This window comes from Polypterus senegalus, chromosome 12 (genome assembly GCF_016835505.1).
Source record: "Polypterus senegalus isolate Bchr_013 chromosome 12, ASM1683550v1, whole genome shotgun sequence".
In the NCBI taxonomy this organism is placed as follows: Eukaryota; Metazoa; Chordata; class Cladistia; order Polypteriformes; family Polypteridae; genus Polypterus; species Polypterus senegalus.
In genome coordinates, this window is record NC_053165.1 from 111,405,510 (window position 1) to 111,422,294 (window position 16,785).

Below are 16,785 nucleotides of genomic sequence, written 5' to 3' on the forward strand. Positions count from 1 at the left end.
TGATAAATTTGCAGCTTTTTAAAGATTTAAACTGGATTTATTATTTATTTCTGTTTGTCATACAGTATACGCTTTTGGTAAGGAACAAGTACAGTAGACCCCCGCGAAGTTGCAGTTCAGGGTTCGCGGACTCAGTCATTCGCGGATTTTTCCTTAGAACCTAACTATTAATTGTTAGCGGAAAGCGCAAATATCCTCCGCAATTTTTATGGCTTTTTTCGTGGCAATACGGTGCTATAGAGAGAATGCTGAGGCATATGCGGTTTGGGATGGTGAAAGTAGCGAATCTGAGAGCGTTATTCATTTCTTCTTGCTGCTGATTGACTGCTGCCCTATGACGCGTCTCCAGGTGAGTGGATTTAACACCGCTGAGGGAAATACGCTTTTGGATGGTGAAAGTAGCCAATCCAAGAGTGTTATTCATTTCTCCTTGCTGCTGATTAAGTGTTGCCCTGTGATGCGTCTCCAGCTGAGTGTCCTCGTGTTTTCCATTTTGTTATTGTTTTCATTTTGTTATTCTTAAACGCACAAGATGTCGCAGAATCACCCTGCAGTTTAAAATACTCCAGGAGAAGGTTGAACTACTTGATTTGCTCCGGAAACTAAAAAGTAATGATGTAGTAGCGCGCTACTATGGCATTGATGAAAGCACTGTACGCTACATAGAATGAGGCAGCGATCCGGAGTACCTTATTTATAAGTTTCTGTGTTAGTGCCAAAAAGGGTATGACCGTAAGGAATAAATATATTGTCAGGATGGAATCTGCCTTGGCATTGTGAATCACCAACTGCAGGAAGAAAAACATCCCCTTGGATGGTAACATCATCCGTGAGAAAACACAGAAATTGTACCAGCAGTTCGCTACAGGAGACAATGTAGAAGGTACCAAAGAACCAGAACCATCAACAACACCGGAGCCTGAAGATTTTCAAGCCAGTAAGGGATGGTTTGATCGTTTTCAGAAGCAATTTACAAGGGATGATTGAAGCATGGGATCCCTATATGGTTCGGGCTCTCACAGTTAATAATGGCATCGATGCTGCCATTCAGACATAAAACGCTCCTCGCCACCATGAAGAAACGACGACAGCAAGTTCCCATCACAATGTTCCTGAAACCTATAAAGAAAAGCCAGCATGAAACCCCACCAGAGGAAGACGACCTGTCCACAGATACGACTCCTGAAGCGCCTGAAGAAGAGGCACCACCTGAGCAGTTTTAAATCCTCTGCATCATACTGTACAGCTACTTCACCTTCATCATCAATATCATTCATCATTGGTGCGTACCCGTACATTTTACAGTATTTTAATTAAATGAAATTATTATGTATTTACTCTGCTTATAACAAATTAAACGACAGCGCATACCAAAGAAAACGCGCTTGCATGACTTACAGTACGTATAGCGGTAACATCGGTATTTTACGTTCTAGCACCGCAGGAGACATAGCAGTACAGTACTGTACAGTATATGGGTTTACCTTTACATTCTGTTTTTAGGTAATGCATTAAGGTAATTTTTTAGGTAATGTATTAATTTATTAAGCTGAGTTTGCAACAAAATTAAAGTGCTTTGGGGGCATACTGTATTTAGGGTTTAAACTATAAAAATAGGCATTTAAAGGGCATTTTTTAACCACATCCAAAAGTCACGTTTTTTTCATAATTCGCCGGTGCTCAAGGAATGTAACCCCTGTGAATTTTGGGGGTGTACTGTACTGCATAATTAAATTGGTAGTCCATATTTTATAATTGCTCTTTAAGAATTACAAATGTCTAGCTGATACACTGAAGAAAAAACACCTTTATAAATATAGTAAATGTAAATTGTAACAGCAAAAAAAGCTTGAGTGCAGTTAATGATTAAAATTTATTAAAACCTGTAAGTACATTTATATTTACATTTAAGCTGTTTTTAATTGCCAATATTATTTTCATCTGATGTAATTGATTTTGTGAGAATATACTGTATATATGTATATATTTTTTTTGTTTTGTTGGAGAAATGGTGAATTTTTTTGTTGTTAAGCCTTGTTTCAGATAGGTACATTACAGAAAATAAATATGACAGCTTGTAATTATTAAAAGGATTTCATTTTCTTTTATGACATATGTCTCATGGATATTAGGCAAAGTGTGTATTTTAAGGAAGGTATTTTAAGGAAATTTTATTTATTTTAGTATCTTAGGACTTTAGCAACTAAGCATTTCACTGCATATTGTACTGTATGCATATTTTGTCTGTGACAAATAAAGTTTGAGTTGATTAGTACATGTATCCCTTAGCTTACTGAATATAGAGATTTCTTTTGTTTATGCTAGGGGGAGATATGCAGCTGCCTTTCATCATTTGCCAGTTATGACTGGTCTCTCTATGAGTCCTGATGCAAGTACCTTAGAAGCGTTGCTTCTCTGAGTGTGGTTTGTTGCACTGTAAATCACATTGATTTTACCTTAGTCACAAAATATTAGAGAAGAAAAAACATATGAAGTTCATATTGTGATTCATTTACAATTTTAGAATGTAGTGTCTGTGGTGGTTGCAGAGTGGTAGAGCCACCACTTTAATAGTTCCCAAGATTGGAACAGCGATAATGGTTTCTTGTTTTGACAGGTAAGCATTTTGTAATCATTTGATCTTGCAAGATGGTCAGTGTCAGCATCTTACAAAATGCCTGTTTCATAGGGACAGTAAACATCATCTTGCATGTTTTTAATTCATACACAGTTCTCACAGAACAGAACACTTGTTCTGTTTTTGCACTCTAACAGACCTTGGAGAAGCTTAGATTTATAAACCTAGTGGTGTCATGTTCTGATGAAGCTTTGTACCTTGGACTTCATGTTTTCTTTAAGTGATAGCTGTTAGGTAGGCATATTATGTTTTTCTTTCTTGGAAGCCATACACCTTGAAGCAGTTTTAAAAATGACCTGAGGTTGCCTCCCTTGAGGCCGTCTTTCTTTCCAGCAGCCTAAAAGATGTTAATATTGTACTAGTAAAGAAATTGCTTTTTTATCTTAAATTGTAATGGAAAGTTAAGCTACAAATACAAATATTCTCAGGCCGTACATTACAAAAACAATAATTTTATTGCTAAAGGAATCGGTGCGTTTTAAAAATACAAGTGATATTGGCAATAAAATAGAAAGCAACCTATGTTTTGCATGCATTGTTCTGTGTTTCCCCATTATTTTATTGGAGAACAGACAAACATCTGCCTAAGATTGCTTTGCCTGTTTGAGTCGATGTATCTCGCATATAATGATTGTTGCTTCCCTTACTCTACAAATCTGTTGTGTTGTCAGAACAAAAATTGTAAAGTAGCAATTCTCATTAGGCTGTAAGCATTCATCAGTGGTCAGGAAATGGCTAAGAGAGACATTATTAGGGCAGTTTAATGTTAATTGCTTTGTATTTTCAGTTTAAAAGGCCAAATAACAATATTTTTTAACTTATCTTTTTTACATTTTCTGTATCTTTAATGGATAACTTTACAGGACTGACTGTTATGTTCATCACAAAAAGACAATTTTTTTTCTCTTTTTGAAAGATAGTAGAGCTTGACCTTCACTACCAGTTGGCAAATACTTTATACTGTCTTTTTTGTTACCAAAAGGCAACAACTGCAACTTTGCTGCCTTGTACGTTGAATTGTGCACTCATTGTTCCTCTGATGGGACTGTTGGAATTTCTGCCAGTGCCTTTAGACTGCATGGTTGATTTTCCCCTGTTTCTTAAATGGAGGGAATACATCAGAAGCACAGAATCTAAGAACAACATCTTTTAAAAAATTAAACGGAGGTTGTGTTACTCTGTAATTTGGGGTTTCACCATAGGTGGGCTGAAATGAAGATTCCTTCTTTCTCTGTAGATGAGTGTACTACCTCTTCTCATTAACAATGTTGGTGTTTTTTGCCTTTGAATGCATAGCTTGATCTCTTTGTTGAAAGAGATTCTGTTTTTTATCTTATGCTAAAAAGAGCTGCACACTTGTGTAGTTTTTAGCACTTATTAGTTGTGAAAGATTATAGCAATAGGGAATTTTACCTTTTACAAGCAGACAAATATGGGATAACTGATCTTAACGACAAACTGCTAATTACTACAGTATTTTGAAGGTACTGTATGTGCATTTTTATTTTGGGTAGATTACTTTTAGCTGCTATGATGGCACATTAATTAGGAATGCTTTCTCACTTTTACAGAGACCTTGGTTCACTCCCAGTTTATTCACTTCTCCCCAAATGAGTTAATTTCACATCCTTACAGTTTGCAAGTTAAATTAATTGTTGCTTTTCAACATTGCTGTGGAGTCGGTACACAAAACTTTTGACTCCGACTCCTATATTTATAATTTAAATCAATATACAGTACTGGTCAAAAGTTTGAGGTAACCCAGAAATGTTTCTTTTTGATAGAAATTGATCCCTTTTTATGAAGAGACCAATAAATAGATTTTAAAATATAGCTATGCCATTGATAGTTTGCATTGCAGAATCATCTTTTCATGGTTTCAGAAAACACTGGTATTTGGCATGTATTTAAAGAAGTCATCAACTGAGGGACCAGTAAGGCATTTGGTTTTTAAACTACAAACTCAGATGTCCTTATCCTCTTACGCAGTTGTATGTCTTGGCCTTCACCCTCTTTTTCTAAAATGGTTAGGTCATGTTTGCCCTCTTCTCTGAAGACAGCAATACAAACTTTTGTATGAAATCTTCAGTTTCTTGGCAGTCTGTCCCATGGAATAGGCTTGCATTTTGACCATTTTTGAACCCAGAACTGAAATTCAGAGATGCCAGCACCTTGCATCACAATTGAACAGATCAATAGGTTTCAGCTGTGCTAATGCCATTAGAAAACTTTCTTTAATAACCAATTAGCATGTAAACATGACTAATTAAGGACTAATTGAGAATAAGCTACACTTGAGGAATTGCTGCTGGAAAAGGGGGTTTACAGTCATAGTGAATAATAAGATAAAAATCACTCATTTCAAGCAGTAATGGCCATTATATACACTAGTAATGCCAGGGAGGTTTTTTAACCAATTGAATGGCATCTAGATAAAATGGTATAAATTTCTATCAAAAACATGAAAATGTCTAGGTGTCCCCAAACGTTTAAACCATAGTGTGTTTACTACGTTGACTCAAAGCATACAACATACAATATACAAAGCATTTTATCACTGCCAACATGAATAAGGTTACTTTTCAGCATCCTAACCTTTGGATTTAAACACTGTAGCAATGTTGTAGTTGATTTTTGTATAATTATTTGTTAAATAAGCTGCAAACATTGAGTAACATTAAACAAAAGATAAAACTTACGAAATTACAAAGGAGGTTACATTTTTTATCAGAAGGATAGAATAGAAAATAGTTCATTTGTATTTGTGAAATTGAAAATTTAACACATATTACAATTTATATTTAGTCAGAGTCTGTTCATTATTAACCCAATAATTACTTCTGGCCTGCTTCTGAACAGGACTAAGAAGGAGAGGAAGCATGTGTGTGTGTGTGTGTGTGTGTGTGTGTCCATCCTATGTTGGTCCACTATCCTATACCATCCCATCCCAATTTGATTCCCACTGGTATATAATGTATCTGTCTTCAGTACTCACAACAGAGAAAACAGATGAGAGGATTAAATAACCTATATGTAAACATACAGAAAATGCCACTTGTGTTTGTTTTTAAATATGTAGAGCATTTGAGAAGCAAAAGTTTCTGCTTGATTTCTATAACTAGTGTTGTCTCATTGTGTTTATCAGTGAAACATCCTGTCTTTTTTTTGAGTTGCTTTGTTTGAGACAGTTTTGTTGTGACAATTAAAAACAAGCAGCATTTCAGATAAATGTATTTTTTTGGTGATATGTCTTTTTATTTAATTTTATTCTGATGACAACTAATTAAAGTAGTGGTGCCATCACAAGTGGGCCTAACCTAATTTTGTGTTTCCGCATCCTCAAAGTGCTTTCCAGTAGTTTAAATTCATGCCAACTTGGACGTCAGTTGGCCTTTTTCCCTTTTCCCTACAACTGCCAAAATTCACCAGACCTAAAGGTCTCTGGCTCTTAGTTTGACCCCTCTTTTGCTCTCAGCTTGTGAAACAGACTTCCAAGTCGTTCCTCTGGGAATGGAGTCATCCTTGTTTGGCAATTTCCTGTTGTAGAAGTATATAGTGCTTTGCATAGCTTTGTGTATAGCAATGAAGAATGGAAATAGGGCTGCTCTCAGTATGGCTATAAATATGAAAAGGCACTTTTAGTCAGAGAGAGTCAGAGGCAAGATGCTGACCAGCACTAATCGAACTTATATGGAATGACATGCACTTGCTTGCTGTTGGGGGTTTGGTTTAAACCCTGCAGAGGAATTCAGACAAATGATTTAGCAGGATAAAGACTATATTAAGTGTGCTTATGGTGCCCTCTCTTGGTTTATTTTAACATACCATAAAAGAGCACGCATATTTCCTGTAAATAAATTATTAGGTGTTTATTTAATCATTATTCTCTCTTTCATGCCAATTATCAATACTAGGTTAAAAAAAAATAAGTCAAAAGAATTGGAGCATAAAATACTGTATCTTCATAATACTGCATGTACAAACTCAAATGGTTAAATAGTCAAGGTGTTGAATGTATGTCTTTTAAGCCATTTATTTTGAAAAGATCCTATTGCTGTTAACAGTATGTAATGGTGAGCCCTAAAATGATGTGCCAAAGTGAAGCAAATACCATAAATTAAATTAAACAAACTACACCAACATGGCCTGTTTGATAGTGTTAAGCTTTAGGTTTTGCAACAAAATTTTAAAGAATATACAAGTTTCACAATATTGAAGGGGCATGTTATTATTTTCTATGAGTATTTATAAATCTGTCAAGGATATGAATTAGTTAAAATTCCTGCTGTGCACTCGTGTAGTATGGGTTTTGTGTTATGATTCATCAGATCTGAATTTTTCCTTTCTTTTTGAATAAAATCTAAATTTGAGATAAAGCAATCTGTAATCTTTAGTAAGCACTATACCATCTGACTACATTCTGCAATGAATAATAATTAATAATGCAAATTGTTTGAAGATGGCCAATCTCAAGGACCAAACTTTCTAAGTGCAGCATACACTTTGCTTATTGTACATTGTAAGGATAGTAATGTGTGAATGAAGAGAATTAAACTTCATGTATTGTATATATCTCCTGTTTCTGCCCCTATGCACTATACAGTCTTCGTGCTCTGGTACTTTCTGCTTAGAGTTTGACTGTCTCACTGTTATTGCTAAATATTCTGCCCTGTTCCACTTAATGGATTAAAAAAAGATATTCCCTTTCCATTGCCCGCATTCCAACATGATATGGTATTTAATGTATTTTATATGTAATGAGATAATTCAGCCTCACAACGTACTATTTACCTTAATTATAATGATCTTCATAAATGCCATTTTTTGTTTTATCATGGGTTCCACTAATTTTGAGATGCCTATAATAGCTATGTACTGTATATAATGTGTTTAAATACTTTTGAGTACTTGGAGAGCTCGTTAGGAAAGTCCATCAATACACAACTCTTTGTCTTGTAGCAGAAGATAAGAGGTGCATGACAAATACTGTGTCAAGGAATTTTGTAAAATCATCAGTACAGTATGTTAATTACAGAGTTCAAGGCTGTTTTTACTGTCTGTCTCATGAGTTCAGTTGTTTACTTCACTAATAAACAAACACAGTATATATTAGAATCATCTTCTGGTTCTCAGACTGTAGTATAAAGATTACCCAAATAGCAGCATAGTCCTAAATGCTCTGTCTTAGAAAAAGGTGACTGTGTCATTCTCTGCAAGTATCATGACATTAATACTAGGCTTCCAATTAATGTGGCACGTTGAAAAGTCAAAGATCCTCCAGAAACACCCATGGCTGTGCATTCAGTGATTGAACAGGACCATCCTAAGGATAATTTTATTTTACCTGCTTGGGACCTTTTAAAGCAAAAAACAGGTCCAGAACCTGAATGGTTCTATGAATGGTTCTATGAATGGTTCTATGAATGGTTCTATGGTTGTCCTAAATATATGTGTAGTGGAAGTTGGTCAGTAGATCATGTCATCCAAGTCTTTTTATATTTAATGCTACAAAGCTATTTGATTGAATCAAATCATTTTCAGATTGTTGCATACTGTCGTTTCATTATTATTTAAAATACACTCACTGTAAAGCATTTTTTTTTTCTCCCTTATCATGTCTGAGGTTTGTTTCTTTTTTTGTTTCCTTTTGCTCACTTTGCCTCTTTGATGAATGTTTACTCCCAGGTGTTACCACTGGTTCATTTTGATGATATGTTCTGATCATGAGTTTGATTTTAAACTTTACTGAAAAAACTTCATCATGGTTTGGTGTTTCCAAGTTTTGAGGTGTCTGCAATGCTTCTCTTTCACAAATTTGGAAATAACTTATTTTTTTTAATTGATTTTATTATAATCATTCCATACAGAGAGATCAATTTTTACAAAAAATAGGATTGAAAACAAACAATAAATTACTTTTATTGTCCCAACTCAATTAGTTTTGTGCAAAAAGGATTTTCTGTTACTACATATTGTTTCTTTCCTGTGAGGCTATAGGTCTTGGTTGTTCAGAAAGTCAACTTAGTTTTTGGGTGTCTTTCTGTAAAAATGTTATACTGTTGCCACTTCTTATTTTTCCCCATAATTATAATGTCATTCTCCCATACTTAATTTGACACTTAAAAAAACATTATCTACATGAAGGTTTCAGATTTGTGGTGGTGAGGGCTGTTAATCTAACGGTTTGGCACTTATCAGACCCCCACCCTTATTTTAGTGCTTGCTTTTTTTGTGGCTTTCAGCCCTAAAATTTCCCTTTTTCTAATATCCATAAATTAAACGTGTCTTTTCAACCACCATTTGAATGTTACATGTTTTTATTATTTCCCATATTCTCTCCCTTATACAAATCCTCATCTTGGCAGGCTCATGGTCAGCCATAAGTGTGCCGGGCAGTGTGCCACCATCCAGTTGCTATGATACTATTTACGCCCACCCTGCATAATGGGACCTAATAGGAGATTCTTCTCCTTCCTACCAAAACAAAAGAAAAAAAACCTTTGACAATAACTTTTTCATTAGGTTTATACGATGACCAGTACCTTGCTGACTTTTTTGCCTGCCTTGCTTAAGTTACCCAATTTTTATAAAAGCTTTTTATTGTTTCTTCATCTTGATAATAAGTGTGATCTAGGAAATCATACTAAAGTAAATGGTTTCTTACAACATCTCAATGCAATTTCTATCATTCTACCAACTTGATTGCCCTCTGGCTTGAAATGTGAGGAATGAGAAAAGTCCAGGGTGATGAACAGACTGAATAGCATTATACTAAATCAAATACAATCCTGCTGAAGAAGATTGCCTTCCTTAGAAGAGGAGAGTTAGTTTGTGTGTGCTTGACAATAATAGAAAGTGTTCCATGGACCTCTCGTGTGTATACTATTTACAGTATGAATATTATAGGAGTAATCTTTATTTAGCTCTCTATTAAGGTTATAGAAGGCCACAGATACTCTGTAAAACTTACAGTACCACATCTCACATACATTCTTGGTTTCTTTCGCTTCATTATCCTATTTTTGGCATTTAGAGCACAGGTATATATTAACCTGTGATTTGTGGTGTAAGTGTAAAACAGTGCTTTTAAGTTTTATATTTGGCAGCTTTATTGCAGTCAAATTATATATTAGAATAATTCTGGGATTGTACACAAATCACATCTTCTGTGTGTATTGCATATGAGTTCTCACAGTAGACCACTGAGATACTAGTATTAACTAACAGCACTTCACATGTTGTTGATTTATTTCTTCGTTTCCTACTTTTTATCATTAGCAGAAATTTAATTCCTTAAATGATTTTAGATGGGTCAAGGAGAATGCAAATCAGAATTAACCAAAGTTCACCACTTCAGACATAACATTTAGAAGAGAAGGTTTCTTTGTGTACAGGTTTCATTTATTTTGGAAATGTGGCCTTACTGAAAGCTGCAAAAGCTGAGAGGCCAGAGCATAGACTGAGAAGTAGGAAACCCTGAAGCTAAATAGCAGCTTGGCATTCACCCATCACTGTAGAGCAGCAAGATCTCCTTTTGGCGAGACGTGCAGTTGGAGGTTTTTGAAGAAATCCCTTAATAGTCTTCAACACTAATAATATTTATATGTATGTATGTTGAGTCCAGGGTGTACAATGTACTAATGAGGCTGGCACAGTGCAACCCCTTGAGCAAACAGTCCTCTATGGTGCTCTGCCAGCTTCTCAAGTAGTGTAGTCTGTATGGTCACAGTACCAGAAAAGGCTAGATATCAATGTGTAATTTTTTTTTGTGTATTGTTTTCATCATTTGCTGATATTCTTAGTTTATTTGAGCCTGGAGATGACAATTTGCACTTTTAATCAAAACCTAGATCTTTCTTAGCATTCCTAAGGTTCTTTTGCTCCATAGTAATAAGGCTTCTCATCTAACATTTATTAAACTGTGTATTTTGGATTATTGAAGTAATTCATTTGTCCTGTCTCTGTCTTTTTCTTTCATAGTGTGTCCAAGTGAATGTGGAAGGCGTGCCTGTACTGATTCCAATGAGTGTTGCCACCCAGAATGCCTCGGTAGCTGCATGATGCCTGACAATGACACTGCCTGTATGGCCTGCCTCCATTATTACCATGAGGGTCGCTGCGTTCCTACCTGCCCACCAGACACATACCGTTTTTATGGCTGGCGCTGTGTCAGCAAAGAGTTCTGCTCTAAGGTGCCTGCTTCCATGCCCAATGAGTTTGAAATGTTTGTTATCCACAATGGAGAATGTGTTCAAGAATGCCCCTCCGGGTTTATGCGCAATGAGAGCCAAAGGTGAGTGAATGCTAAAACAATGATTTCGGGGCAACTTGACTTTTTCATATTCACAAATATAAGTTTATTGCCTTGAGAAAGATTGCACTAGCTCAGAGAAAAATGGTGGCAGGAAAATAATGGTACATTTAATATCAGATTTAACTTACCATTTGACATTGCCTGGTGCATTTTAATTGTTTCAAGAGACCAGAATGCTGCCAAAAGATAGCCTTACATTTGTTATTTTTATTAATAAACATAACCTCCACTAAAGAGAAACTGCATAATTGTATATTTTTTGCAAAACATGACTTACCATGATTTGATAATAAAATATTGAAAGAAAATAGAGAATTGCAATTGAGCCTCTCCATTGAAAGTCATCCCTTTACTGTTTCTAATTAGGGTAGTTCAGGAAAAGATGGATGAAGCTTTCTGAGTTTTATGACTTTTTTTATTTTAGCACAGATTTTTCAAATGTTTAATAAATGGAGAAAAAAATATTTTTCTTTTCCATCCTTTAGTTAATATTTGCAATAACTGCCTTAGTAAGTATTTTCATCTGTATTAAAAATGCCTCAAATAAGCTGTTTGTGATCTTAGTAAATTGCCTTTAAAACAGCTTTTGCCAAGGCTTATATGTGGCAGAAAATCATGAATGAGAAAAGCATTGTGCACAGTGGCTGCACTAAGAATTCAAGGCTACACTAATTCTCTTTCTTGTTTTCTTTCACGCAGCATGTTCTGCAGCCCATGTGATGGACCATGCCACAAAATCTGCTTTGGAGAAAAGGCAATAGATTCTGTCACAGCTGCCCAGTCCATGGAAGGCTGCACATTTGTCAAAGGACATCTGACCATTAATATTCGCAGAGGAAGTAAGTATCCTGTATTTAACAAGGTATTTTCACAAAGTACATGTTTCAATTTCAATGAAAAACAGTGGTGTTGATGACAAGTAAACATTAGTCATGTGACAAGTACACAATGAAAATAAACAGAAATCAATACATTAAACAAAATCCAACACAGCTCAGCCTGTATTCATTATGTGACACAGTTGTGTCTGAATAACCTGATGTGTGTTACCTCAGTGTTACCGTGGCTGAAGAGGGAGCTTCTGACTATTATTTAGTTTTACCCTTCCACTCATTCTACTTGCCTTTCAGAGGCATCTTAATGGTAATATTCAAGGTATGCTTATTTGTAAAGCAGTGACCTGGAAAACGCTTCATGTAATTCAGTATATTAGTGAGTCTAAAATATGCTAGTAATGCAGAAAACCAGTATTGCAGTTTTACTTTTTATGTTGTCTATCATTTTTATTTTCAGCCATCCCTCTTCTCAGGACTGCCCTGATTCTTTAGATTTCTCTGTTTCTCTTTTTTCCACACTAGCTAATGGAATGTGTGCTCTTCCCACCTGTTGATATGTCTTATAAGTGCTGTATATAGCCATTGGTTAGTATGATCCAGTGGTTTCTTTTTTTCCCCTTGCAGATAACATTGCTGCAGAACTGGAAGCTTTCATGGGTCTGATAGAAACTGTCACTGGCTACGTATCAATTCGTCACTCACACGCACTCTCGTCCCTTTCATTTTTGAAGAATTTGCGTTATATTAATGGAGAACAGCAGCTTGAAGGGTGAGTATGTTTGAAAACATGTATTTTAAGATTCCAATTATATAATCTATATTCCTGTGACACAAAGCTAGAAATGCATGTGTTGAGTGTCATGTGTTATGAGTGACACTAGAATTTTTCTTCCAGCATTTCTCTGTTATTTGACATGGATTTGGTGCTGGCAAAATAGTAGCATTAGTTTTTCTTTGAAAGAAAAGGAGAGAAGGAAAATTGCTAGCATTTTTGCTAATGGGGGGATATGAAAAAAATATTTAACTTCTGTGAAAGGAGAACATCTACAGTTGCAAATTTTCAAAACCAAGATGATTTTTTCAATTCTTGTATGCTGAAGAAACATGGTTAATTGTGTAACATGTTGCCCACTTTTCTTGTGCTCCTTAATTGAAAGTACTACACTTTTGTTATTTCAACACTGTCTTGCAACTCCTGCCTTTGTTTGAAGTGATTTGCTGATTCATAAAATTATGTAGTAACAGGTGCTATTCTGAAATCACTTTCCTACATAATGTTAAGCACTTTTCTCTTGATGTTGAGATTGCTTATGAAAAAAGGTACTTGTCAAAATTGATTAAATCCCTGTTACATTTTACATTTCCAACAATTTTCAGGCACAGATTTCATTTGCATAATGATAACAAATCTCTGGCAGTCATGGCACACTGCCGTGACCACTAGTCATGTGGTCTGACATACCCAACCAGTCTGTGACTCCCCCTGACAATATCAAACAGTTTTGATATTATCTTAAGACACAGGGGCAGTTTCGTGTATGTGAGCTGACAACCAGTGAAAAGTGCAATACATGTAATGCAGCTTCGAAGAATAAGGAAAGCAAGTGTTTTGACCTTACAAACTAAAGAGAGACTTGTGTGCCTGTGACTTTGCAGAAAAAAACAAAAAAAGGATTGTGTTTGAATCGGCCATACCCGTAAAACATTAGTATAGCTTCAGCCTTGTCATGCAGCACGTGATTGATAGAAAAAGATGTGAAATTATGCTAGAATGTCATCATGGAGTCACATAATTTGTCATTCCCTGTGATTCTAATTAGTGTAATTTGACATGATTAAATGAGAAGATATGCAGCTGTACTCATTAGGATTGACATCTCCACTATCTGGAAGTTGTGTAATGTGACACTAGGTTAATTTGTTGTGCCTTGCAATTGGTAGTCATGTAATGTGACATTCTCAGGCACCAAGATCAGCAACTGCAGTTATCAAATTTGACATCCCTATCAAAGCCATGTAATATGGCACTAGTTTAAGTGATTTGAAGGGGTATTACTGAAAAATACGGCACTTGTTTCAAGTAGTTTGATTTTTTTCTTTTACTCACCCTGATAGTCTGTGACTATTGTCTTTGATTCATTACAAGAGTGTCCTGGGGTGTTTGAAGTTTTTTGAGATTTTGGAGCTCTTTTGAGAACCTTCCCAATGGTGAGACATGATTGACATATCTGGCTAGTGTTGCTTTTCTGTCCCCGAGGCAACTGCAGATTTGTAATGCCATCTAGGCAACTGCAAGTTCACAGTCTCTTCGTGTAACACATCTGTCATCCATTTGGTGATGCAGGGAACAGTATAACCTGACTACTATCCTGGCCCCATCCATGCTTGTTTGCAGTGTCTTTGTGTATTGAAGTGGTAGCCTCCATTTGAATAAATACCCTGACTGTTCCTGTTTTGATGGGAATAAAGTTGGTTTTCTTGAAGTCTTTCGGAATAAGACATCTCTCGTGTGCAGGAATGTGACTTATGCATCACATGGTACCGGAATTGGGGTCCTGCACTGATAGATCCTGAGCAGGCATTTGATGCTCTGTTCCTCCCGGAGCTGGAGGAGGCTCCAGAAGATGACCCTGCTCTGGCCAGTCACAGAGATGTGCTAGTGAAGATTGCTACCTCAGATGACTCAGAGTGTTCCTTACTCTGTTTTGAACACTCGACAACATTGATGATGTGGGACAGGAAAGGCTGGACAGCTATTTTGGCCCCCTTTTTGACCAGGGAGGTCTTACAGATAATGCAAAACCTTCCTCCTGAAAGGCTTGATGATTATGATTTCCTGAATCCTCCTCCATATGGCTATGAGCCCCTTGGCCAAGAGACGTCTATTTTGGCTGTGGCAGATTAATCCTGATTGCTATCTGGGGACATTGTGGAAAAGCTCACTTTTGACACAGTCTTGTCAGGGATAAATGAAGACCTCTGTAATGAGATGCTCCAGAACAATGTCCACTCCCTACTAGTCCAGACCTTCAGACTGCAGGGCACCGAAGCCACCTAGAAACAGAGGGGCTATCCCAGCCATTTGCATCCTTGCCCAATGTTCAGCCACTGCTGTCACACCCTGCCTCGATTTCTCCTGCTCAGACCCAGGCTCCTAGAGTTGCGGATGTCCTGCTGAGGGCACCAGAATGGACACCACAAGCAGAAGGCGTTATTCTAGGAACTCTACAGCTGAAATCTGATGCAGATGCTTTCGATCAACCGGGACATTGGGCTTGGGAGTGCCCTCTCCTGCCTAAGTCAATGGACTTGGGTCTGACCCAGGTATGCTCGTTGCAGATTTTCCCTTGGGTGTTGAAGAAAGTCAGTTTTAAGGTCTCTATTAAGTTGGCTAGATGCAAAATCCTCCCTACACAAAAAAGGATAGGATGAACATTCACTGTGTTCATGGAGATGTTAAGGAATATGAGGCTGTTTTATTCGTTATGGAATTTAAAGTGAGGAACTTTAAGGATTGGACTGCCTTAACAAATACTTCACCCTGGCCTGTTTTAATCAGGTCGAGCAATGTCCTTTTCCCTTGTGTCCTAGCCACCTGCAGAGCACCTCTGTCTGTAGTAGATAGAGAGGGTCTTGCCAATGACCAGGTCAGTCAAGAAGCCAGCTTAGAGGTTGAACCTCATCTGTCCAGAGAGGTAGGGGATGACCTCTCACCTGAGAGTCCAGGACAACCAACCAATAGATACGGTCCCAGGTGAAACAATGGGTGGAGAACAGCAGGGTATTGTTTCGGGCCCTGGAAAAGCAGGGACTGACATTCCAAAAGAATTTGCACACCTGTAACGGGCCAACAGCAGCCAAGACTTTGCATTTAAACAAACACATGGTGCAAACAATACTTACTATAGGGAGTGGGAGGGCATGAATTTCAAAACACCACACGTTTTGATTATGGAGGGTTTCTTATATTGAGTGATTTCTGATTGCATGGGAGAAGGGCCAATTGAGCAGTTGGTTGTCCCAAGTGGGTATAGAGAGATGGTTTTAAAAATTGCTCACACCCATATCTTGGGGAGCCATCTCGGCACAGAGAAGATAAGAGATCGTATTTCAAAACACTTTTATTCACTGATTATGGGCCGAGATGTGAAGCAGTTTTGTAGCACCTTCTCCGACTGTCAAGTTGTTTCCACTGATAGGCTGCTGCACATTCCTGCTGTCTTCCAAAAAAATATTCAGCCCTCAAAGAGTTAAATGGCAGCCAAACAGAAATGAGATATGAAACGAGCCAACAGATGACCAGCTTAACTGGAACGTCAAACTCAAACCAATTTTACTCCAACCAGTTTCTTAATGAGAAGCCAATTCTTGCTGTTAATTAAAGCCGTTATTGAATATAAAGACTTGTTGCTGCTCTCATTCTGCCACAGTAGACTGTTGATTTTAGCTGGTCATGTGGCGGCTTGTTTTGTGTCTCATTATTGTTTGGCTGCTCATTAAGGACAAAGAAACAACTAAGGGGCCTGAGTCATGTCAATTTAATAAGACAAAACAAGTTAATGAGCAGCAAAAACAGCTCACTAATTAAGACGATGGTTAGAATGAAAACCTGCAGCCACTGTGGCCCACCAGGACCGGAGTTGGACTCCCCTAAGAGATATATATATATATAGATATATAGATATATAGATATATAGATATATAGATATATATATAGATATATATATATATCTATAGATATAGATAGATAGATATATCTATAGATATATAGATATATATACACAGTATCTCACAAAAGCCGTAAGGGACTATACCCCTCACATTTTTGTAAATATTTTATTATATCTTTTCATGGGACAACACTGAAGATGTGACACTTTGATACAATGTAAAGTTGTCAGTGTGCAGCTAGTATAGCAGTGTAAATTTGTTGTCCCTTCAAAATAACTCAATACACAGCCATTAATGTCTAAACTGCTGGCAACAAAAGTGAGTAT

The 16,785-nt window shown here is 36.8% G+C and overlaps 1 protein-coding gene across 1 annotated transcript in view; it reads left to right on the forward strand.

Annotated features, from left to right (window-relative positions):
• The window catches only part of LOC120541537 (insulin-like growth factor 1 receptor), a 384,927-nt gene that overhangs the window by 315,393 nt on the left and 52,749 nt on the right, over positions 1 to 16,785 (forward strand). Inside the window, exons 3-5 of the mRNA XM_039773260.1 lie at positions 10,619 to 10,931; positions 11,652 to 11,791; positions 12,413 to 12,557. Of these exons, the coding sequence (XP_039629194.1) occupies positions 10,619 to 10,931; positions 11,652 to 11,791; positions 12,413 to 12,557 (598 nt within the window). The remainder of the gene's footprint in view (positions 1 to 10,618; positions 10,932 to 11,651; positions 11,792 to 12,412; positions 12,558 to 16,785) is intronic.